This window comes from Trichechus manatus, unplaced genomic scaffold (assembly GCF_000243295.1).
Source record: "Trichechus manatus latirostris isolate Lorelei unplaced genomic scaffold, TriManLat1.0 scaffold00010, whole genome shotgun sequence".
Lineage (NCBI taxonomy): Eukaryota > Metazoa > Chordata > Mammalia > Sirenia > Trichechidae > Trichechus > Trichechus manatus.
In genome coordinates, this window is record NW_004443946.1 from 22,423,460 (window position 1) to 22,447,090 (window position 23,631).

The 23,631-nt window shown below is 49.5% G+C and overlaps 1 protein-coding gene across 1 annotated transcript in view; it reads left to right on the plus strand.

The window, feature by feature from the left end:
- The window catches only part of SMOC1 (SPARC related modular calcium binding 1), a 163,274-nt gene extending 148,005 nt beyond the window's left edge, over positions 1-15,269 (plus strand). Inside the window, exons 11-13 of the mRNA XM_012560034.1 lie at positions 7,357-7,601; positions 13,871-13,924; positions 15,244-15,269. Of these exons, the coding sequence (XP_012415488.1) occupies positions 7,357-7,601; positions 13,871-13,924; positions 15,244-15,269 (325 nt within the window). The remainder of the gene's footprint in view (positions 1-7,356; positions 7,602-13,870; positions 13,925-15,243) is intronic.
- The last annotated feature ends 8,362 nt before the right edge of the window (positions 15,270-23,631 follow it).

The following is a 23,631-nucleotide window of genomic DNA, read 5'->3' on the forward strand; positions in this document are numbered from 1 at the left end:
CCTAAACTGGCCCAGCCGGATGACTTACCTGGCCTCTTGCCCATCTCTCCTATTCCTCTCCCTCTCACTCTTACGCTCCAGCCAACTGGCCCTCCTCGGTTCTCAAACAGGCTTGCCCCGAGGTCTCCATGTCAACTGCGCCTTCAGCCTGGAATACTCTCCCCTGTCTTCCAAAGACTGGTTCCTCCTTGTCTGTTTAAAAGTCACATGCTCAGAGAGGCCTTCCACAGTCACCCAGTCTAAAGGAGCCACCTAGCCATCCTCTACTGCAGCAGTGCCCCTTTTGGTTCTCGGCTTAGCACTTATCACTCTCTGATGTTTTGCTGGTTTACTTATTTATCGTCTGCCTCACCCCACCCAATAGGAATTTAAGTTCTATGAGAGAGGGGGCACTTGCTGTCTTCTTCCCTACTGTAGTGCCAGAACTTAGAACAGTACCTGGCACACAGTAGGTGCTCAGTAAGTATTCGTTAAATAAATAGAAAACTGGAAGGATGGACAGATAGGTGGATGGACCCTGGTCTGACATAGACAGGCAAGTGTTGATAAGGCCTCTTCATCCTGGCAGATGTCAGAGGGGCCCACCAACTACTGCAGGACTAAGTACGAGGCCAACTCAGCTGTCAGGCTCACAATGGGGCTTCTTTGTTGTCAGGGCCCAGGGACTTGGGGCACTGTGGGGACAGGTCCCAGCGGGTCACTCCTTTTCTACTGGCGGAGGAACTGAGGCCTCGATAGCACATCTGGGACAGGGCTGATGTAGGGAATTAGGAAATCCAGGCTTCCTGGGGTTTGGCCTTGGCTCTGGAATTCGGGTGGAGTTGAGGTTGCAGGCATGAGGTGGAGAAGCCACATCCGCTCCCTCCAGCATCCTCTCAGGGTCTGGCAGCTAGAGCTGGGCATCAGCTGATGCCAGTGGGAAACAGTCCCACTCAGGGACAGTGGAAAGTCGGGCAGTCCAGCTTGGGCAGTACAGAAAAGAGAGCATCTTCCCCTCTGACCTAGCATCCATCAGGCAGGGGGCTGTTTTGCACAAACCCTTACTCTTATGGGGAAGGGCTCAGTCCCTAGCCTGGAGGAGCGCTGGTCTGACTGGGAGGAGAGCGCAGCTACATGAGAACACTACAAAGTCCGAGCGATAACAGAGGTGGATAAAGTGCTGCAGGGACTCCACGGAGGGAAAGAGTGTCGGGGAATGCTCTGTGTAGGAGGCAACATTAAATGGGAAAATGTCTCAACTTAGTGGGATCGGGGTATGGACATCCCAGCAGAGGGAGCCATGGGGTAGTGAGGTCTGAACGATGGAAAGAACGTGAAAGGAACTGTACGAAGTAGTATAGTTTAAGTTTGGGGGGCATAGTGTGGACAGGCAGGAGATGAGGCTGTAGGAATGGACGGGACCCACAAGTGACACCAGAGAGCATGGATCTGACCTGGGGCAGCAGGAGCCATGTGATTGGATGGACCTGTCTGAAGAATCATCGTGACGGCGGTATGGAAGCCAATTGTAGGGGCAAGATAGGAGGTCGGAGGGTTACAGCATTTGTCAGCATGAGAGGTGATGAACTCAGGAGCTAAAGCTGTGGGGGAAGGGATGATTTACCAAAACCTTAATAATGAAATCAATAGGATTTGAAGGCTTGTTAGATGTAAGGAATGGAAGACAGGGAGATGTCTACTTCGTTTTTCTGGCCTTCCAGCCTGATTGGGAGTCTCTGTGTGGTGCAAACGGCTGAGTGCTTGGCTAGTAACTGAAAGGTTGGCAGTTGAAATGCACCCAGAGGTGCCTTGGAAGAAAGGGCTGGTAATTTGCTTCTGAAAGGTCACAGCCTTGAAAACCCTATGGAGCACGGTTCTACTCTCACACACGGGGTTGACATGAATCAGAATCAACTCGATGGCAACTGCTTTTTTTTTAAGCCTGATTTAGTGGCAAAAAGCAGTGCTGTCCATCTAAATAACCGAAGTTGAATGGGGTGCCCATGGCAACATCTGAGCCTGGATTCATGGGAGGGCTGCCCTGCACATTATCACTGAATGACAGTCATTCTCAATACACATTGTTGGATGATGGCATTTTCCCCTGGGGCCCTCCCACCAGGGCTCCAGGAGGCAGCACTCATCCTTAGATCAGCCCCACATGGCATCTGTTAGCTTCAATCAGCACTTTATCAGTCCCAGAGGAAGATTTCTGAGATTCTAGCTGGCAGAGCCTTCTAGAGCAGGGGAACCCTCTTTTCTCTCCACCCTGCTTTCGGGAAAGTCAACTTGGAGGGGAGACCCGCGGTCAGTGTGGTGGAAGGAGGTAGGATGAGCTGTGTGAGCCTCCCGGTCTCTTACGTGGTCCCCACCACTGGAATTGTGGCTTTATCCTTCCTGCCCAATGTGGTTGCCTCTTGATAGCTTTGCAAGGAAGAGGCTGGAATGTGGCTGACTTGGCGTTTCCTAGCACCCCCCTACACCCCCCTATGTGTCCCCTGCCACACAGCTGGTGAGGCCTGGACCCAACTCCAGACAGGGCTCGGTTGGTCTGCTTGGCTTGGCTAGTGCATCCAGGTCGGCCCGCCTCGCCTTCTCTAAAACTGCTTGGGTCAGCAGAACGGGGCCCGAGATCTTAGCCAGAGCAGGTTTCCTTGTGGTAAATGAGGCTGGCTCTCCAACTGTGCATCGCAGCCAAGGCCTGGCGGGGCTTAGGCTGCAGAAGCAAAACTGAAAGTGCTGGAGGAGAAGGGTGGCACCTGCCACCTCTGAATCTGGGAGAAGACTCAGTGGAGCCAGTCCAGGGAGGGACTTGGCTCTCCGGGGTTTCCTCATCCACGGAGCCCGGAGGCAGCAGGACAGCCACCAAAAAGGCCCAGAGGCAGGGTAGATGCCAGGATTTTACTGACCCGCAATCTTCCAAAATCTGAAATTTGGTATCATTTGGGCATGTCTTTAGGAGTCCCTATAGGGTTGCTATGAGTCAGAGTCAATTTGATGGCAAAGAGTTTTTGGTTTTAGGCGTCCCTGGGGGGTGCAAGTGGTTAAGCGCTCAACTACTAACCAGAAGGTGGTTCAAACCTACCTAGAGGCACCTTGGAAGACAGACCTGGTGATCTGCTTTGAAAAGGTCACAGCCTTGAAAACCTCGTGGAGCAGTTCTACTCTGTACATGTGGGCTTGCGGTGAGTCAGAATTGACTCGATGGCAACTGGTTTGGTTTTGGTTTGGTTTCCACACCCTATCCAAGGAAACCTGGATATTCTACATGCCCAATGAGCCCTTTTAGTAGGAGTGGAGCTTCACCTGTAGGGAGGCCCATTGTATAGACCAGCAAATGCTGTAACAGTGATCTTAAGGAACCATTGCACCCTCTGACTTAGGGTCCCCAACTTTGCCTGACAAGCAGCTTTGCATATCAGCAGTCCTGATCTCCAACGGGTGTGTATGTGTGCACATGACAGAGGTGGGAGTCTGAGGCCAGTGTAAGCCTCGAGCTGGGAGTGCAAGTTGTGGATATTTTCCAAGGATACTTCTGGGAAGCTGCAAGAGCTGGAAGAATCGATGGGGTATGGCTTGGAGGTCAGATAAGGGGTGGGGAGTCTAACTATGATGGGAAGCACTCCAGCAAAGATCGCTTGAAAGATTTCTGTAAGCCTCTGAGGAGGCCTTCCTACCTTGCCTCTATGCAGCATCCCCTGGGAATATCTCAGCTTCTTCTTACTTAATAGAGGTTCTCTTGTGTGTGTTTTGCACATGCCCACTGCTGGTCTGGTCTGAGAATGCTGTACCAGGACTCCTGATAGATCCCAGTCTTGACCAGACCTTTTGTAAAGCATGGTAGATACCCTTGTCAAGCCCTGGTCTGGGACTAAAGGCTGTTGCCGAGCCAGAAATCTGATTTACAGAGTTTTCAATCAATGCCTTTAGGAGCTTTCTTTTATCTAGTTTATGGTTTGTTGGAAATATAGAAACTAACCCAAAATCCTTCCCAGCTGCTGTCTTATCTGATCTCATCTTCTTCAAGAAGCTTCATGCTTAAATGTTCTTCTGGGACCATTGCTAGAATCTCCTTCCCTTTAGGTCAAAGATTCTTTACCTGAGTCCATGGACCTTGGATGGGACTTAGGGAGCCCATTAATCCTCTAAAATCTGCAGACTTCTGTGTATATGTGTGTTTTTCTAGAGAGAGGGACTGTAGCTTTGTTTAGGTTCTCAGAAGGGTTCATGATCCCCTAAAACTAAGAAATTCTTGCTTTAAATGCACTTGGAGCTTGGGTTAGCAAAAGTGTTGGGTTCAAAGCGGTAGCCTAGTCCTGACCAGGTTCACCTGTAGAGCTGGGGCTGTGTTGCTTGGAGGGGCTTTCTTGAGGCCACAGCAGCTCAGAAACAGAGAGCACTACACTGGCTAGGAGAGGGAGTGGGAGGCAGGGCCCTCAGCCTCCACTTGCTTCAGAGCCTGGCTGAGCCTCAGGGCAGACTGTTGGTTCCAGAGGTGTCCAAAGGGAGACCAGAGGCACTGCTTGGAGAGGACTCAGATGTGTTCTCTGAGCATCTCAGCCAGGCCGCTCACTCTAGGGGCCAGGTCAGGAGGTGGGGTGTGCAGGCCAGAAGTTAGAAGTGGTGGCTGCTCTGTGCTGGGGTCCTGATTGGGGCGAGGAGGAGAGCAACATAGTCCTCCTACAAGGGAGACAGGGCAGGAAGGGAGAGTCGGAATAAAGGGAAGGAAAAGGGGACAGGAGCCAAATGATGATTGGTCTCTAGCATGAAGGAAAACTCTTAGAGGCTGTAAAGTGGGGAGAAGAACTGCTTCTTGCTGAGAATTAGCCCAAAGGAAGGTGGGGAGAGCTCCAGCCATGATGTTGCTGAAAGCTGGACAGGCGGCAGTGGGAACACGTGTTGGAGGGAACGTGCCTCCCCTGGCAGGGTGTCTGGGCGGGATGACCTCATCCCTTCCATCCGACTGAGGCTTTATTATTCCAGGCTCTAGGTAGACATTACGCTATGCTGAGCCTAAAGGTGAAAGGAAGAGCTGCTTGCTTGTGTCTTGAGGTTCTTGTGGCCCCTTGGTGGGAGAGGGCAGACCGCTGATGGCTTCCCCAGTGGCCTGCATTAGAAATGCTCTGGTGGGTGCAATGGGAGATGCCTTCCTCGGGACTCCTGCCTCTCCTCCACAGCCGGCACCCTCCTCACACTGAGGGGAAGGCAGAGGCAGGCAAGACACTCCAAGGTGGGTCTGACCACTCCCTGACTGTGCAGCCAGCGTCCTGTTACAGCAGCTTGCTGCCTGCCCACCTGGTGCACACTGCAGGGCAGGCTGTGAGAGTGGGTGTTGCACGTGAAAGAAACCAGCAAACCCAGTTGTGGTCAAGTTGACTCCGGCTTATAGCAACCCCATGAGTAGGACTGTGCTCCACTGCATTTTCCATGGCCCATTTTTCGGAAGTAGATAACCAGGCCTTTCTTCCAAAGCACCTCTGGGCGAACTCAAACCGACAAACGCTTGGTTAGCAGCCAGGCATGGTAACCATTTGCACCACCCAGGAACTATAGAAGAGGAGTAAAAACACCAAGTACCCTGTACTGGCAGAGGAAAATCTGAGCTCCACGTTGAAGAATGTCATGCCTATTTCAGAGAGCCCTAAGCCCTGTCCCTAGGACAGACGAAACAGATGCCCAAAGAGCCAGCAGTAGGCAGCAGACCCCAAAGACCCTCCCTCACATCTTTCCCCAGGTCTTCCCTGGGCTAAGCTTGTCAGGATGGGGTCCCACTGGCAGATCCACTGATTACACCTCCCTGGTGGGGACATGCCCAAGGCTGAAATCCACGTAACAGGGATGCTTGGCTTTTTTTTTTGTAATGAAACTTCTTTTCTCCTAAACTTTGAGGCCATTTGGGGGTGGAAAGGGGAGGGACTTTGCTGGCTCCTTCATAGGGGAGGCTTCAGAGGTGGTAGCTTCCCTGCTAGGAAACTCAGCAAACATCAGAGAAAAGAAGTGCCTTGAATATTCTTCTTACCAGATGCAGCATCAGAATATCCTGACAGGCCTGAAACCCTGGTCTGGGGCCCCTGTGTGGTAGTGAGCCCCTCCTTCCCCCAATCCCTGCTTCTGTCTATGGTGGTCCACATATACACTATGTCCCAGTGCCCTGGAGACCAAGCATTAGAATGTATGGGACTCCCAACCTCAACCTATTCCCCTTCCCAAGGGAAACTTGCCCAGGAACTTTAGCACAAGTGCCTCCAACCACATTCACTCATTGTCAAGCCCTGGATCCCTGGGGTTCACGAGACTCTGTCCTTCTGGTCAGAGGCCCCAGTCACCCCTCTGGAATAGACCCATCATTGGCTTTTAAGTTTTTAGATATCAGTTATCACCCTGAATCCTTTGGGGCCAAGATGGAGCATAAATAAGTAAATAAAATGGGTGGTCAGGCCATCGTGTGCAGTTGTAGATGTGGACATTGATCTTGGAATCTTTGGTCACCCCATACACATGGCTGTGTTAAACAAGGTCACTTCCGTGCAGCTCCACACCAGGAAGATTTCCTGGTTACTTGAGTCCAGTGTTTTTCAGCAGAATCACCCCAGCCCTCCTGACTTAAAACCTCTGGGTAGGCAGACTCACCTCCCATAGGTCTGGGGCTTGCTAGTTTTTGAACCTTTGTTTGTGTCCATCCCAGTTGCCTCTTTCTCTCGATTCTTATTGCACTTGGTACCCAACAGTGATAGACCATGGTCACTTCACAGTTTACATTTCATTGTCACTGCCTGTTTTCACGTGTTTTGGCTCTGTCTTATGGAGATATTGAACATCTCGAGACCAGAGACTATTCCTCCTGCTTTGGAAGCCCTCCCAGGACCTGGCCTGGCTCTGGGTGTGTGTGGAGGGTATGGGAGAGGGCTTCTATATGTGTTCCTACAATACTCGGCATGGAGCGCCCTTTCACACACTCATGTGCCTTCATGAGTGCACGTGTTCATATGTGAAGAGCAGCTTGCCTAGCAATGGACAGCAGACCAGGAGAAGACAATTTGGATGCCAGCTGTGGTTTTCTCAGGTGAATTAAATCCAGCCAATGTGTCTTGAGCATCCATCTTGTTCAAGAACATTCCTGGCTATGGTTGATGGTGAGGCAGTTTCATGTAATAAAGGGTTACCCACTTTGGGACCCTCAAGAAATGGATCATCCAGTCTTGAAACTCAGGTTGGAGAGCGTGGCTTGACTCTGTCACACACTGAACAGGCCTGGGAGACCTTTGGCATGCATACCCTGGCATCTATCTATTTTGGGGGAGAATCGTGGTAGTGCTGATGCCTCCTGCAAGATCCTCAGCAGCGTTCTCTGGGATGGGGTATCTGTCTGTGGGCCAGGTTCACTGAGCCAGACCCCAGCCACACCCTGGAGGAGCGCGTCGTGCACTGGTACTTCAGCCAGCTGGACAGCAACAGCAGCAACGACATTAACAAGCGGGAGATGAAGCCCTTCAAGCGCTATGTGAAGAAGAAAGCCAAGCCCAAGAAATGTGCCCGGCGTTTCACTGACTACTGTGACCTAAACAAGGACAAGGTCATCTCTCTGCCTGAGCTGAAGGGCTGCCTGGGTGTTAGCAAGGAAGGTGAGTGCTCTCTCCTGTGCTCCTGACCCCACCCAGGCACAGAGACCAAGGGTTCCCCCAATAAATGAGGTCCCAGGTACTCATTTCTTCAACTATTTCTTGGGGATGTGTTACGCTTTATGCTAGATGCCTGATGCAGTGGTGGAATTGACTGATAAGGTTCCTATCCTTACACAGTCTACTGAGGAGACAGATAGTAAGCAACTAACTACATTCATTGTGATAAGTGTTACTAGAAAGTATTAGTTAGAATAGGCCAGGCTGCCATAACAAATAGACCCAAGTATGTAACAGGTCAACACAGGGGAATTTTTTTTCTTTGTCCATGTTATAGTTAAGTGGGGTTCCAGGTTATGGTATGTGTGTGGGGAGGAGGTCGGCAGTAGGAGGGGGGATTGCTCCATGTAGTCACTCAGGGATCCAGGCTGACAGTGGCTCTGCCCTCTACATCATGTGGTTTCCAAGGCCACCTTCCGGATCATCTTCATTCCTAGTCAGCCAGAAGGAGTAAAGCATGGGGAAGTGCATGTAGGGGAGTTTCATGGATCAGTCCTGGAAGTGATGCACATTACCTCTTTATATTCCCTTCCTGGACCTTGGTCACTAGACCAAACCCAACAGTAAGGAAGACTGGGAGCCTAGGAAGAGGAGGAGAACCTGGATTTTGGTGAATACTTAATAATCTCTGTCACAGTAGAGCAAGTGCAGAGTATTGTAGGAACACATGTAGAAGCCCTTATATCAGCTAAGGGGGCAGGTCTTGGAAAGCTTTGTGAAGGAAGTGATGTCTAAACCAGAGGCCAGTAAAACATAGCCTGCAGGCCCGGCCATGGCCTGTTTTTAAATGCCCCATGAGCTAAGCATGGTTTTTTTCATTTTTAAAGGGTTGTAATTAAAAGAATACACAACATAAACTGTATATGACCCACAAAGCCAAAAAAATTTACTATCTAGTCCTTTATAGAAAATTTTGCCAGCACCTGGTCTAAACTAACACCTGAGGAATGAGTAGGAGTTGGCCAAACAGAGAGGTCCTAGGAGGGAAGAGGGCTCTAAGCTGAGGAAAATGAGGTGTGAAGATCTAGAGGTGAGAAAACAGATTTTTAGAAGAACTCAAAAGATGTTAATGTGACTGAAATGCGTATTTGAAGGTGGCAAGGGAGGGGAGGAGGTAGGAGACAAGGTAAGGTTGAAAAGCCTTTTAATCCTTGTGGAAAGCTTAGACTTTATAAGGGCAGTGGAAAGTATAGAAGAGATTCAACCAGAGAAATAATAGGTTCAGTTTTGCTTAAATTATGCTGGCTACAGTATGAAAATGGATTGGAGATGATCCAAGCAGGGTCATCAAATAGGGCTGTGGCATAGTCTAGGCAAGGGGTGATGGTGGCCTAAGTTATGAAAAACGAAGTGAGGGATGAAGGAAGTGAGTCGATTCAAGAGACACATAGAAAGTACAACTGCAGGACTTGGTGACTGAGTGGACATAGGGACTGAGGATTGGTTTGGGCAACTGAAGGGTGGATCCAGTCACTGAGATGGGTAACCTGGAAGGAACAGCAGAGCACCTACTAGAAGGATGAGGAAACAAAGAGTGCAGTTTAGACAAGCTGAGTTGGATGCACCCAAAGAATAAGTGGGTCTGTAGCACAGGTGAAGGGTCTGGGCTGAAGACGAAAATGTGGGTGGCACTGGCTTATTTGAAATGGAAGCTTCAGAAGAAGCTGAGATTGCCTAGGGAGAGGGTTTAGCATAAGAAGACAAAAAGGCTTTTCCTTCTTCTAACCCTGGGTTGTCAGTGTAAATCGAAAGAGAAGCATGCAAGGTAGATGAGTTATCACAGGTACCCAGCCTTAGGATCTGTCCCCTTCCATAGCTGGGCTCTGTTCCTGGTTTGATGTTAACTGACATGTGACCCAGAGTGAGTTACTTCATCACTCTGGGCTCCTTGTGAGATGAGCATGCCCGACCTTACTTTTAAGTTAATGAACATTTATGGAGAAAGATTCTAATCTACTTCAAGGTAATTTATTTAATAGATAGGCTTACAGGCATGGCCATTCTTCTGACAAATGAGAGATTTGTAAATCCCATAGTATTGAGTCTTCAGGACACAGTGCAATGTCATAGTTCAAGCCCTGGCTCTGCCACTGACTAGCTCTTTCACCACACTCAGATTACTCAACCATTCTGTTTCAGTTTTTTCATCTGTAAAATGGGAAAAACAATAGTACCTACCTCATAGGGAGGTTGTGTTGATCAAGTGGAACAATGAATTAAGTTAAGCATTTATCATAGTGCCTATGACATTGAACAACTTCAGTAGTTCACTATTGCCATTTGTCTACATATGATTATTATCCCTGCCAATAGCACTTACCACACCGTATTGCACTTTACTTTTCTAATTCCCACATGAAGCCACAAACCATGTCTTGTCTTTTCAATTTCTAAAGTCTAGCACAGTACATGCCACCTAGTAGCAGCTCATTAAATCCTTGTTGAATGGATGAATGAATGAATGAGGGGATTGCCTCTGGTGGCAGCATCACGCTTTCACACACTTGGATTCTGTGTTCATTTAGCAGAGCACAGGCAGACGGCCAACCTTGGGAGAGACCATTCAGTGCTAGTGAGACACCAGCCCTACTACCCAGGCCACTTCTTGGCTGAGTGGGGATGGGATCATAGAGGGCTGCACTGACCCTGACCTCAGTGCCCCTTCCCGTGGTGGTAGTTCTGGTCCGCACAGCTCACAGAGGCCAAGGGAAAGCCAAGTGTGGTGACCTCGGGTCCACAGAGCCCAGGAAGACCCCCTAGCCTTCCTCTGAAGCCTTGCAGGGCACAGGGCCTGAAGGAGGCATCAGGAAAACTACGAACTGGAATGCACTATTTAGGGAGCACTGCTTGTCCAGATGTTCCTCCTCAGCTCAGTTCAGTTGGGAAAGGTTTTAGTTCCAAGTTACCGTGACAGCTTTGACCAGAGAGATCCCTTGGTGCTTCAGAATACAATTGTCATTTTCCTTGGCCAACGCATTCAACTTACCCCTCTGACCTCCTCCACCCCAAAGATGGGAGGAGGGGAACCAGAGAGCTTTGGGACCAGTGTTGACCCCTGAATGAAAAGTATGGCTAGGGTGCGTGTGTTGAGGTATTCGTGTATGTGTGCATGTGTGCGTACATGTGTGTCTGTGTTTGTGTGCATGTCTGTATGTGTATCTGTGTGTGCATGTCTGTGACTGTCTCTGTGAGCACTATGTGTGCTCTCTGCACATGTCTGAGTGTGCAACTGTCCGTGGGTCTGTGCATGTGTCTGTATATGTCTGAAAGCATGTTTCTGTGCTCATGTGTGCATAACCTGTGCATATGTGTGCATATGTGTGTGCATGTGTCTGTGTATGTGATAGGGTGAGGAAGAGTGGAGCATCGGGGTAAGGGACAGAATGGTGTGTAGGATTAAACAGAGGGAGGTGGAAGGAGACTGCACAGATTTAAGGTCTATGGAGGAAGTTGAGCAGAGTTGGTCTCTTTCCACTCCCTGTTTCTACACACACTACAGGATATACTGCTTTAGGCCTCTAGAATCTGAGAGCTGGAAGGCTCCTTATATCCTCTAGTTCGTTTTGCAGTTGAGGAGACTAGGCTACGCTACAGAGTGGTAGCAAGGTCACACATGAGGTAGCATCATTGCTGGTGCTTGGAGCCAGCCTTAGGATTCTCAGGCCAGACTGCTGTCCCCTCCATGAGAAAGACTCCAGAGTGTCTGAAGACGGTCCTTTGTGTGAGCAGGTCAGTCTTGCTTGCTTGAGGAAGACCAAAGGAGACCAAGACCATGGGTGAGTCCTGAGCAGACCAGCCTTGGGATGCTGTAAGCAGGAGTAGAAGCTGCTGGGGGGAGGGAGTCACTAGCAACCAGAGCAGGGAAGCCCAGACTTTCCAGACAGGTGGTGCCTGCAGGAGAATGGACTGCTATTGTGAGGCACAGCAGAGGTAAAGGCAGGGAACCCACGGATCTATTTTTCTCTAGGTACAGAGGGGGCTGTAGGTAAGAGCAGAGGCCCTCAAAAGTCAGATGGGCCTGGCTTTTAATCTCAGCTCTGCAATTTACTAACTCTGTAATCTTTGGCAAGCTACCTAAACTCTTTGAGCTTCAGTTTCCTCATCTGCAAAATAGAGATTGATAGTATCTACCTCACGGATTTGTTGTGAAGATTTAACAAGGTAATGCACGTGAAAAGCTTAGCACAGTACCAGGCTCATATGAAATGCACAAAAGAAATTACTATTAGTGGAGGAACACACCCATGGGCTGAAGACATGACTGGCAGCTTCCCTCGTCCCTCGCTCTGGGGAGCAGCAGAAAAGCCGCATGAGTGGATGGTATGTAGCAGCCCAAGGAGCAGAGCCATATGTTGGTCGTCTGATATCACACGGTGCCCTCTGGTGGGCTGAGAGGGGCTTGCACACTAGGTGGGGGGCAGGACAGAGTGGGGAGCAGGTGGAGAGCTTGGGGATGAGTGTAGCTTTGGGTTTGAGACACTGCATTTTTGAAAATGCCGCATGAGCACAGCTGCTTTTACCACTGGCCTCCTTGCTGGGGAGCTGAACTCCCTGCATGGCATGGAAAGGCTAGACACTCTGAGGGCTGGGGCTTCTCCTAAGTGAAGGAAGTGTCTTTTTCTTAACTGGTTGCAGGGTGGAGACTAGATCCTCCATGTTTGAGAAATGCTGACTCTTCCTTTAAATTGCCCCGGGATGCCACCTGCCCTGGTGGTGGCTGTTCCTCACCCTGCACTCCCAGGTGGTAAAGACAAGGGGTTCCAGAGGCAGATAGTCCAGGTCTGAACTGGTTTCACCCCAGAATAGCTATGCCATCTGGGCAAGTTACTTAACATCGCCAAGCCTCAGTTTCATCATCATAAAATGGGAACAATTGTGTAACTGTCACATAGAGTTGCTATGAGGATGAAACGATCTGATACACGGAAGGGAAGTAGCACAGAGAACCTTTTAAAACGAGAGCTGGTTACTACTAGCTGTGTATTTGGTTTCTGAAGTCTCAGCTTGGTGGGGGGGCTGCTGCAGGCCTCCTCTTTATAGGTGTAGATCTTTCTGCTCAGAGAAGCAGCTGCCGGGGAGAGCAGAAGAAAGATGGGATTTGGAGCCAAGCAACCAGGCAACCTGGCCCAGTCCCTGCCCAGCTGCCTGGCCTTGGGCCTGCCACTCTCTCTGTCCAAGTCTGCTTCCTCGTCTGTAGAACTGGGTATAGCAATATCCAATGGTCTGATACACGACTGATCATGGAGATGGCACAGGACCGGGCAGCGTTTCATTCCGTTGTGCATGGGATCACCACGAGTCGGGGGCTGACTCAGTGGCAACTAATAACATCCCCCTGCCAGCCGTGCTCTGCCTCTCTCTCAGGTCTAAAGAAACGGTAGCATAACTGGGGGGACTTTGGACTTTGAGCTGTGGATTCCCACGATCCCTGGATGGGCCTGGGTTCCACAGCCCTGTGTACTCATCAGAGCCTTTTCTCCACCTCCATGAGCTCAGTCGATTCTCACGGCACCCCTGTGAGGGAGGCAGAGCAAAATCAGCATAGCCGTGGTCTTAATTCTCCTTCTATGGATGGACCAGAGAGGTTAAGGGGCATGCCCAAAGTCACACAGCCTTCGAGGGCCCCATGGAGCTGGCCCAGCCCTTCCTCCTCAGCACGCTGTTCCTCTTGTGGGACATCTGGGCCTTGTAGGGGCTGGCACAGCCAGTCTGCAGAATAGCTCAGCATCCTCTGGGGAGTGGCAGGTGTTAGCAACAGGCCTTGGGCCTTGTGTGGATCTCTTGACTGCTCTGGGCCTCTGTTTCTGGATCTGTAAAGTGAAGGGACTAGACCAGCTGATTGCCAAGATTCCTTCCAGCTCTGACCCTCTGCAACTCAGGAAACCAGGACCCAAGAAGGTTATGCAAATGTCTGTCAGCACCAAAGCCCCTCTTAGCTAATAGCTGAGAATCCCAAAGGGGAACCCCAGCAGGGATCTGGCCTTATGGAAAGGAGACTTTGATTAAAGGTGTTGGCTAGTAATGGGCTCTCTCAGGCAGACCAGGGCCATGAACACCCACAGAACAGGAAGCATGGCCACAAACTTTGGACTCTTTCCCAAGTCCGGTCTTCATTCTGGGAGCCAGAGAGGTAGGAACCCAGGTAAAGAAAAAGCTCTATCAGTTCTCTGGGTCAAGGCCACCCGAGTGACATCTGTTCTTCTTTGTTGCAGGTGGTAGCCTCGGCAGCCTCCCTCAGGGAAAACGAGCAGGCACAAATACGTTCAGTAAGTTGCCTTCTTTCTCAGGCTCCTGCCTTCCTCTACAGAGCCCTAATGCAGCTTTGTTAGTGCAGCAGGGTGGGAGTGGGGGGTGGAGGGGACGGGTGGGGAGCTGGCCAAATTATTTAGACTCTTGTTTCCATTCTTTGCTAAAGATACAAGAGAAAGATTTGGTTAGTGCTAAGAGGACCCTGCTGTCCCCACCTATAAACAAGCCCTTGCCACTTCTGTCCCTGGTTGAAAAGCTGGCATCTCAAAGTGCACAGCCCCCAACCTATGCTGACTGAGCAAAGCCTAGTTCTCCAGAATGCCCACCTTATTTCAGTTGCCATTGTGATGCCTCACAGTGGCAAAGGACAGGCTGGTGAAACGCGGGTTTATTCACAAGTCAAGGCTACTTGTTCCCCACCCCAACCCTTATCTAACAGCAGGTGAGGAAGGTTGCTCTTACGGGGAAATGGATGTATGTAGCTCAATTTCTCATAAACCCAGTTCTAACGTCTTATCTATACCGCCTCTTCTTTCTGCACCCTCCCTCCCCCTCTCAGTAGGACGCCTTGTCTAAGGAGCAGAAAACCAAAGGGCAGGTGGAGAGTCCAGGGAGACAGGATGGATCATCAGAAACCTAACCTTTGACGTTGCCCATGGCCCAGCCACATCCCATGTAACACAAGTGGTGCCCACCATGTTCGCACTTTTAATAACTCTTGTTTGCGTGTTTTATTTTTGGCTTCATTTGTAAACACGATTCATTATCTAATACCACAGTGGGAAAAGGAAAGGAACAAAGACTGTGTAGTCTCTCTCTTATCTTAAGTTTTTGGATCTGCTACTGACAACTTTAGTTTATTGGGGTGGGGGGCATGGTTGGGATTGAGAAGAAAGAGATTTATATACTGTATATAAATATATATGTAAATTGTATAGTTCTTTTGTACAGGCGTTGGCATTGCTGTTTGTTTATTCCTATCCCTCTCCCTGCTGGGGGTGGTAGGGGCTCTGGACACATGTTCCAGCTTTCTACTTCCAAGACTTTAATCCCCAGCCCACCTGTATTCTTCTTAGAGTCTGGCCCTCGTGTACATGCAGATGTGAGCCTTGCAATTATACTGCAGATTCCATTGGTTCTTTCTGGGTGGAGGGAGAGTACTGCCCCATGCCATTAGCTGTCAAAGCTGGCAGGTCACCTGGTCTTTGGCCTTCTCCAAGGGAGGTTGGCCTGGAGAGAAGTAGGACTTGCCTCCAGAGGGGAGGGGATTCCAGATCATGTGAGTAGCCAGCACAGGCACCAGTTCTCCCACACCCTTTGTGTTCCTGCTTTCCAGACCCCTGGGTGGCCTGGAATCAGTGAGCACACCCGTATTTAGTGACTCACTGAGCCAATTATCCTCACACGATTTGTAGTAGATCAGTTTAGACATTTTCATCCGTATTTACCATCTACTCTGTGTAAAGCACCATGTTAGGCAGGAGAGGGGAGGCAAAGATGAAACAAACACACAGTAGGACCTTTAATTTAGTAGACGTTTAATATTTATGCAGTGGGGGGAAGAGGACAGAAAGCTTACGTTGGTGTGTGCGGTGCCGACAGGACAGCAGATGAGCTGAGAAAACTCACCCCTCTGCAAGTCCACAAATGAGACTTCCTGAGATACAGCTCTGTCACAACTGGGGCCAGACTGAGTTTTACCTCTCACTCTCCAGTATGCCCCACTGCTGCCCTCAATAGTCATTAGAAGCCTGAGGGAGGAGTTGAGTCAGCCACCTGTTGGTAACGCAATAGTTTTTTTTTTTTTTTAAGCCCAATACTGAGGTTCTTGCAGCTCCTTGAATTTCTTCATGGGTGTCCAAGCTATAGGCCAACTCCAGAAGTAAAACTGATCTTGAATCGCCCTACTTTTGCCACCTCTAGAAGTGCAGGGATAATAACTCAGCTGTGGGGAAATCTGGAGCCCTGGTGGTACAGTGGTTAAGAGCTACAGCTGCTAACCAAAAGGTCAGCAGTTTGAATCCACCAGCTGCTCCTTGGAAACCCTACGGGGCAGTTCTACTCTGTCCTATAGAGTTGCTATGAGTCGGAATTGACTCGACGGCACCGAGTTTGTTTTTTTTTTTTTTTTAAAGGGGAAATCCAGGCCTCGCTTTCCACAGATGTTTTACGAGGCTCCAGGGTGGGCTGCCCAGCCTTCTGGTCAGATGCACATCTTCCTCTGCCCAGGTGATGGGTGCCCCTTCAGACAGTTTTCAGACTGAGAACAGCAAATGATACTAGCGCCTCTTCCCATGAGCAGCTATGGGCAGAAAGGGAGGTCTGGTAGCCCAGGAACAGTGCCCTCATAGGATTGCTTTCAGAATCTGGCCTCACCTTGTATTCCATTCCAGTGTTCCCATAAGGGCATCCACCTTGGGCGACCATTTATCCCGTTTGGGGTCTGGAAGGCTTTGGCACTGCAAGCACTGGTCCAGTCAAGTGTCCCAGTGGGGAGGGGCATGGCCTTCTTGGTATGGGACCTGATGGGACCTCAGGTTAGAAAGGGTTCTGGCTGACCTGGTAAAAATCCTACAGGTTTCTCAGGGGTGACTGGTGGCCCCATCCGACAAGGTAAGGTGGAAAGGGCGCCCTTACCTGTTAGCTGGACCAGAAAACGTAGCATGCTGACCTGAGTGGGCCTGGCAGGAGACCAGCCCTCTCTTCTGGCCTGGAGGCTCCTCCTTGCAGAATTTCAGATCTTCCCCAGGCGTTTTCTTTCTCACACGTGTGTAGGCTGTTCTGTGGTTTTCCTTTGTGATGGAGGGAGGGAAAACCATTTGTAGCTTGTTTTATAAAAAATAAAAACGAGTAAACCTGTGTGGCTCTTGCCTCTTTCTTCGGGTGGCTTCCTCTAATCGAAGGGCTTCATTTCCTAGAAGGTTTAGTCATTTTCTCTGGCGTGGGCACCCTCCACTCTGCTCCTAGGAAGTCTGAGCTGCTGTTAATGATGTTCCTAGAAGGAAACCCGGAACCCTGGTGGCATAGTGGTTAAAAGCTGAGCTGCAACCAAAAGGTCAGCAGTTCAAATCCACCAGCCGGTCCTTGGAAACCTATGGGGGCAATTCTACTCTGTCCTATAGGGTCAACTATGAGTCAGAATCAACTCCACAGCAAAGGGTTTGGTTTCTAGGAGGGAACCCCGAAGTGGCCACAAGGGGGCACTGCGCTTTGCCATGAGGACACTGATTCTCTAGGATGTCTCCCACAGTGTTTGTGCACTCTCTGTAAATCCTCCTCTTACCTCCACCCTTACAGCTGCCTCATGGGGTCCCCTCCTCGATTTCCACATCACTGGAATGTAGGGAATATTGCTGGCAGCACTTTGGGGGCAGGGCTGCGGGGGAGCCCATTCCTTGGCACACTGGCCATAATCCAGACTACAAAACCCTAGGCTAAGCTGTAGACATGGACAGGAAGCAGAACCCCCCTGGGGCTCATGCAACCTGTGGCCCAGTTTTGTGGGGGATCATACTCAGGCTAAGGCTGCTGGTCTGCTTTGGAGAGCTAGAGGACTTGAGGGTGGGGATTGGCAGCACGAGTGGGAATGTCAATTTTATCCAGTATTAGTGGAATCTTTTCTGTTTGCTCTCTCCCTCTGCACACAGGTGTCCCCAGAAATGGCCTCGCTCAACCACTCACTTGAGAACCCCCTCCAAATTCCTTTTGCCACACTCTGCACCCCTGCCCTTTGCAGGTCAACAGAAGATAATTTTTCTTGAGAAATTCTCCCTCAACACTTTCTCCACCTAAGCTTGCCCAGAATGTCGTCACACAGGTCCCTCCTTGTCCAGGATCTCTTCAGCCTTGGAATATTGTCCGATATAGTGCTGGAAGATGAGGCCCCTAGGTTAGAAGGCACTCAGAATACACAACAACTCTAACAATGGACTCCAGCATACCAATGATCATGATGATGGCGCAGGACCAGGCAACATACTTGGGGTCACCAAGAGTTGGAGCTGACTTGACGACAACTAACAACACCACAGTTTTAAGGGATTTGGGACAGAGAAATAGGGAGTGCCGTTGCCCCTACAGGACCTAGCTGGGAGACCTGGGATTAAACTAGCCTCCAGCAGAGCTCAGCCTGGTGTGGGAAGGAGCAGATCTCAGCTCACACATTACTGCAGGCTAGTCTTTCCTCTGCTTTTGTCCAATGACAGCAAGACCAAGAGTCAAGGAGAAGTAGAAGTAGATCCATCCTATTTCTTCCTTTGCCAAGAGGCTTCCGAGCCATGTTTGGCTTCTAGGGGCAGGGCAGGCTGGGGACATTTTCTGTCAGATGTTAGGGATGACTGCCGCTGGGGTCAGGGGTCTTTTCAGGGTCCATGTAATGCTGGCAGAGAAGGGCCCTCAGGCTAGTAGTCATTCCTGAGGCTCAAGGGGACCTATGGGTATGGGAAGCTGGCAGCACCAGCCACCTTGTAGAAAAAGCCCCCTAAGATAGCCAGGCTGGTTTTCTGGCCATTTACTCCCAAGTTCTTGAATGACCACAAGGCTACAGGTGGGCCCACCAAAGAGGTCAAAGACCTTCCCAGGCACCCTGGGTCTTCTGGTTGTGGCACTTAGCTTTTTTCGTTGTACAGGTGGATACAGGTGAAACTAGCCCTTTTTCATGCAGTCTCCCAGAATCAGACTTTATCCCTAGGGCCTGAACACTACTATCCTTGTGTGACTTTCATAGATTGATAAAAAGAAGGGCCATGACCTTGGTTATATGTCTGCCTACAAAATACCTGTGCTAGGTACGTGGCACAAGTATCTCTTGTCATTTCTTGACCAATTCTGGGCAGAGCACTCTGGCCAATTTCTTGTACTCTTCAGTGTCACCCTCAGCCAGCACCTGCACTGCCCCCTTTCTTTCCTTTAACATGGTGCACTCCTATAAGGGCCCCTTTGCCTGGTGTCTTCTTAGCGAAAGCTCTGGAGCTAGCTAATAGTCCATGATCCTGTATGTGGCACCTCGGGCAAGGGCTCTGTAAGTCCAGGGCAACCCTGATACCTCATGGTGGAGGGGAGCACTGGATACTTGGACATGGTCTCTCCACAAGATGACAGGCACATCACTGAACTACTCATATGCATCAGTCAAGACAGACTAGGAAAGGCTGCAGTAACACACCACCCCCGAAAGCTCAGTGACTTAAAACACAAAGGTTGTTTTCTCACTCCTGCAGCATATCCCGTCACAGGTCAGCTGGGGGGCTTCCTTACATTGCCCTCACTTAGGGACCAGGCCGAGGGCAGCTCCATCTCCAGGCTCCCAGGGAAAATGTGAGCATGGTGAATCCCACGCTCGTTCTTCAAGCTTCTGTCTGGAAAGGGCACGTATCATTTTGCTCACATTTCAATGACTAAAACAAATCATAATTTCCCACCTAACTTGAAGGCAACTGGCAAGTGCCCAGAGAAGAACTAGAAAACTTGGTGAACAACCCTGATGACAGTTGCAGCATAGATTACCTTTGTGTTTTCTTTCTTGGTAAAATATTTGCAATTTCTACATTGTCTGAAAACAAAGAGACTTGCTTTTCACAGTTTACACAGTGCATTTCATGTATAATACTCTGACTTGTCTATCACTTTTCTGATAATTACTCTCTCCCTCCTGCCCCTAGGGGCAGTGGTGGTTCAGTGGTAGAATTGTTGCCTTCCATGTGGGAGACCCAGGTTTGATTTCTGGCCAATGCATCTCATGTACAGCCATCTCCCATCTGTCAGTGGAGGCTTGTGTGTCGACACGATGCTAAACAGGTTGCAGTGGAACTTTCAGACTGAGATAGACTAGAAAGAAAGGCCTGGTGGTCTACTTCCGAAAATTCAGCCAATGAAAGCCCTTCTGAATATAGCAATATATGATGATCCTACCCACAACCGATCATGGGGATGGTGCAGGACTGGACAGCATTTCCTTCTGCTGTGTATGGGGTCACCATGAGTTGGGGGTGACTCACAGCTGTAACAACAACACTGACAGTTCTATCACATTTCTGACAATATCCTTCCCCTCTCAGTAAAGTGGGAGAGAGTACACCTTTCCTCCTGTGAATTCCCCGCCCCATCAAGAAGCTGCAGCTAAGCCAAGGCCTTGCACCCCCCCAGTGCTGGAGACCTTGGGGAAAGGTAGGGAGGCCCATGTAACTCTGGATGAAAATAGTTGAGGACTTTTAATATCCTAGGGTACAAATGTGGAATTTTTGTTGCCCCTGCAGGCATTCCTTTCGGCTGTGCTCTGTTGCATCTTCCTTCCACTGTCATGTCACTTCAGTTATTTACAAGCTTAGCTCTGGCCAATTACAAAACTTCAACCTCCAACTTGATTTAAATCCTTCCCTCTTCCCTGCCCTGCACAATCCTGAGCTGGTCCCTGACTGCTTGAGGAGAGCAGGGTCACTATGGTCAGGCTCTGGTACAAGTCCTCCTCCACTTTATCAGGACTCAGCGCTGCTGATATGATGGAGTAAGGAGGCAGGAAAAGAAGAGAGTGAGGGTCTCTTAACAGGCAACAGTTGGATCCTTCTCTAGTTCTTGTGGCAGCTTCTCAGATTCCCTCTGGCTTGCCCACTCTATGGCAGGTCCCCAAACACTCTTTCATATGGGGCACATTTAGGGTTCTAGGGTAGACCTCCACACTGCATGGGGCCATGATGTGGTAAGTCCAGCTCTGACTTGACCTCTTCCAGACTACCCTGCACCAATACACCCCACAGCCACTTTGTACTCAGGACTCCGCCTTGGGTTTTGCACCTGTAACATGGTGCCAGTGTGGCTCCATTCTGGGGTGTCCATTCACCCATGGAATAACTCAGACATACCTGCCATGCCAAATGGTGAGAGTGCAGGTTGATCTTCAACAGCTTCCTCTCTTGGCTTTGCCCTTTCTCTCCACTTATACTCTCCCTTCCTTCTGTAGATTGAGGAGGCAGATTAGCAGGTCTGCTGCATAAGCAGATGTCCAATTGGGAAACTAGATGCCAGGCTTGCAGCCAACCTTAATCTCTAGGAGCAATTCTCTGGGTGTCTCCCCACTTTTTAGGTTTTATAGGGGAGGGGAGGAGGCAATCTAGTGATTCTTGGCTCTCTCCCTCCTCTCTCTTCCCCAGTCTTCTTTTATAAATTGGGATTGGGCTGCGGCCGGGGGGCATGGCTAGTTGCAGGGCTAGTTCAGTATCATCTTAGTCATCCTTGGGGAGGGTGTCGGGCCCGAACTGTTGCTATGTAGAATACGGGGGTACTTAGCATCTCTCTTTCATGGTTTTAGGTCCTAGTCACCAATTCTGGGGAAACACAAAATGTCCTGCTCAAAGTCCTATTGTGGTAGGTTTAGATAGGAGCAGGATAGTTGATCTCAGAAACAATCTCTCCACCTATCATGGAAGATGAAAGACACCAGCGTTGGAGGAAGGGTCTCTCTCTTTGGCCAACCTTCTTTGACCTACTGGAGTCCCTGGGTGGCGCAAATGGTTAAGTGCTCAACTACTAGTTAAAAGGTTGGCAGTTTGAACCCCCCCGAGAGGCACCTCAGAAGACAGGCCTAGCAATCTGCTTCTGAAAGGTCATAGCCTAGAAAACCCCATGAAGCAGTTCTCAGTTCTACTCTGCACACAAGGGGTCGCCACGAGTCAGGAATCGACTTGAACGCAACTAACAACAACAGTACTCCCCTATTGGTCTACTTGCTCCCCACTGGGAGTGCAGACCTTTGTGAGGTTGGCCGGCATTGGTTCAGCAGCAGTGTCCAGTCGTGCCCCAAAGCCTCTTCCCTCCTGAGGCAGGGCAGGTACAGAGACCCTCCCAGGGTCCTGAGCACACAGAACCTCATAGGCTTACTATATGTCAGGCACTTTGCTAAGCTTGTTGTCTCATGAAATCATTGCAACGACTTTACATGGTGTGCCATAAATCTGCTTTCCTCTCTTTATCCATTCTTCACCCTTCTCAACCTGTTGTCTGCTCTGCCATGGTAAGTTGGCTTGTATAAACTGCATCGGTGGAGCTCCTATGCCTTCTGGATAATAAGGAGTCCAACAGGAGATAGGAAGGGGGAGGAGAGGAAGGACAGAGCATTTATTCCCCTGGTTCTTCACAGTGAGGTTGTCTTGGGCTCGCTGTGTGTTTCAACTGAAAGTTATTTTTTTCTCTCTAAAAGGCCTGTCTATATGACTCTCTCTCCTTCGGGACCCACTAATCTCACCTCTCCTGCAACTCTGGCTTAGGGGTGGTAACAGCTCCACTTCTGCTATCCCTGGATTTCCAACACTCTGTCCTACACTTTTGGATATCCTAATATGACTGTGCCGTTTGTTTCTATTGGGATTCTGACTGATCCAGAACTGATGCTGAAAGTGACCCCAGGAAACAAACTCTTAACATGGGACTCTGGGTTTGGGTTGGTCGTGTATTTGAGCAGCCCAAAGATAACTTTCTTAATGAGGGCAAATGGAGCACCGGGAGCCCATGGTAGACAATGTCATTGCAATTAGTCAGATTTTCACTGAAGGTGGCATGGGATAAAGTGGTGAGCAAGGTGTTGGAAGATCTAGCGGTTCTTAGCACTTAGGGCAATAACAGTGATTATTGTGGGGTCACCTGGATTCTTCATATGGCCTTAGAGATCATACATGGAGAAAAACACAATTAAAAGCTGTGAATATGCATGAGGAGACCCATAAGTCTTTCCAAGAGACTTTGAAGGAGTGCTTCCTTTCTTGTAGCCACAGATAGGAAAAGGCTATAGACCAAGCCCAAGCTGCAGCACCAATTAAATTCTCAACCTCATTAGGCCTCTTAAGGACACTGGTGGGGAAGCAGTGAAAGTATAAGACTTAAATCACCCATGTGAAACTGGGTGACTTACCCAATGAACAGTAAAATTGGATTTGCACAGCAGCATTCTATCATACATGTGAGTGGCATATATGGGACCCAACTCAATCACATCTGGAAGGCATCAGTAAGCTGCTCAACAGGTGGCTTAGACTCCCATGGTGACTGTTCCTACAGCTTTGCTGCCTTTTTCTCAACCACACATATGGCTTCACAGGAATTCCCTATGACTAATTAATGAAAAAAGGAAAAGCACGAATCTAATTCAGGGATAGATCTGCACAGTACGCCAGCATCAGTCAGAAGTGGATAGCACCACTCTATAGACCCGCTTGGGTGTTTCAGAAAGACTGGTGGATGGAAATCTCCCAGCAGGTAGAACTTCAGGCAGTACATCTGATTGTCTGTTTTGGTCTGTGTTACATTAACTCATACACAGTAGATAATGGGTGAGAGGCTGATTGAAGACTTGAAGGAGGCTAACTGGTGACAAGGAAGTTTGGGGAAGATACATGTGGGTGGCATATATGGCCTCTTGAATGAGGCCCAGTGTTGAAAGAAATTTGTGTTGCACATAAATGCTTATCAGAGGGCAACCATGGTGCTAGAGGCTCTCAGTAATAAGATGGACAAGATTGACTTGCTGTGGATATTAGTTGGCATCTCTTTAACCACCTGATGCTTGCTCAGTTGATCCATGTATGAAATGGCCATGGTAACAGGGATGGCAGCTGTGCTTGGGCTCAACAACAGGGATGTCCCCTCACCAAAACTCATTTGGTTACTGCCCTTGATGTGTTTACAACCTGCTAACAGCAGAGGCAACTGATGAGCTCCTTAATATGGAAATATCTCC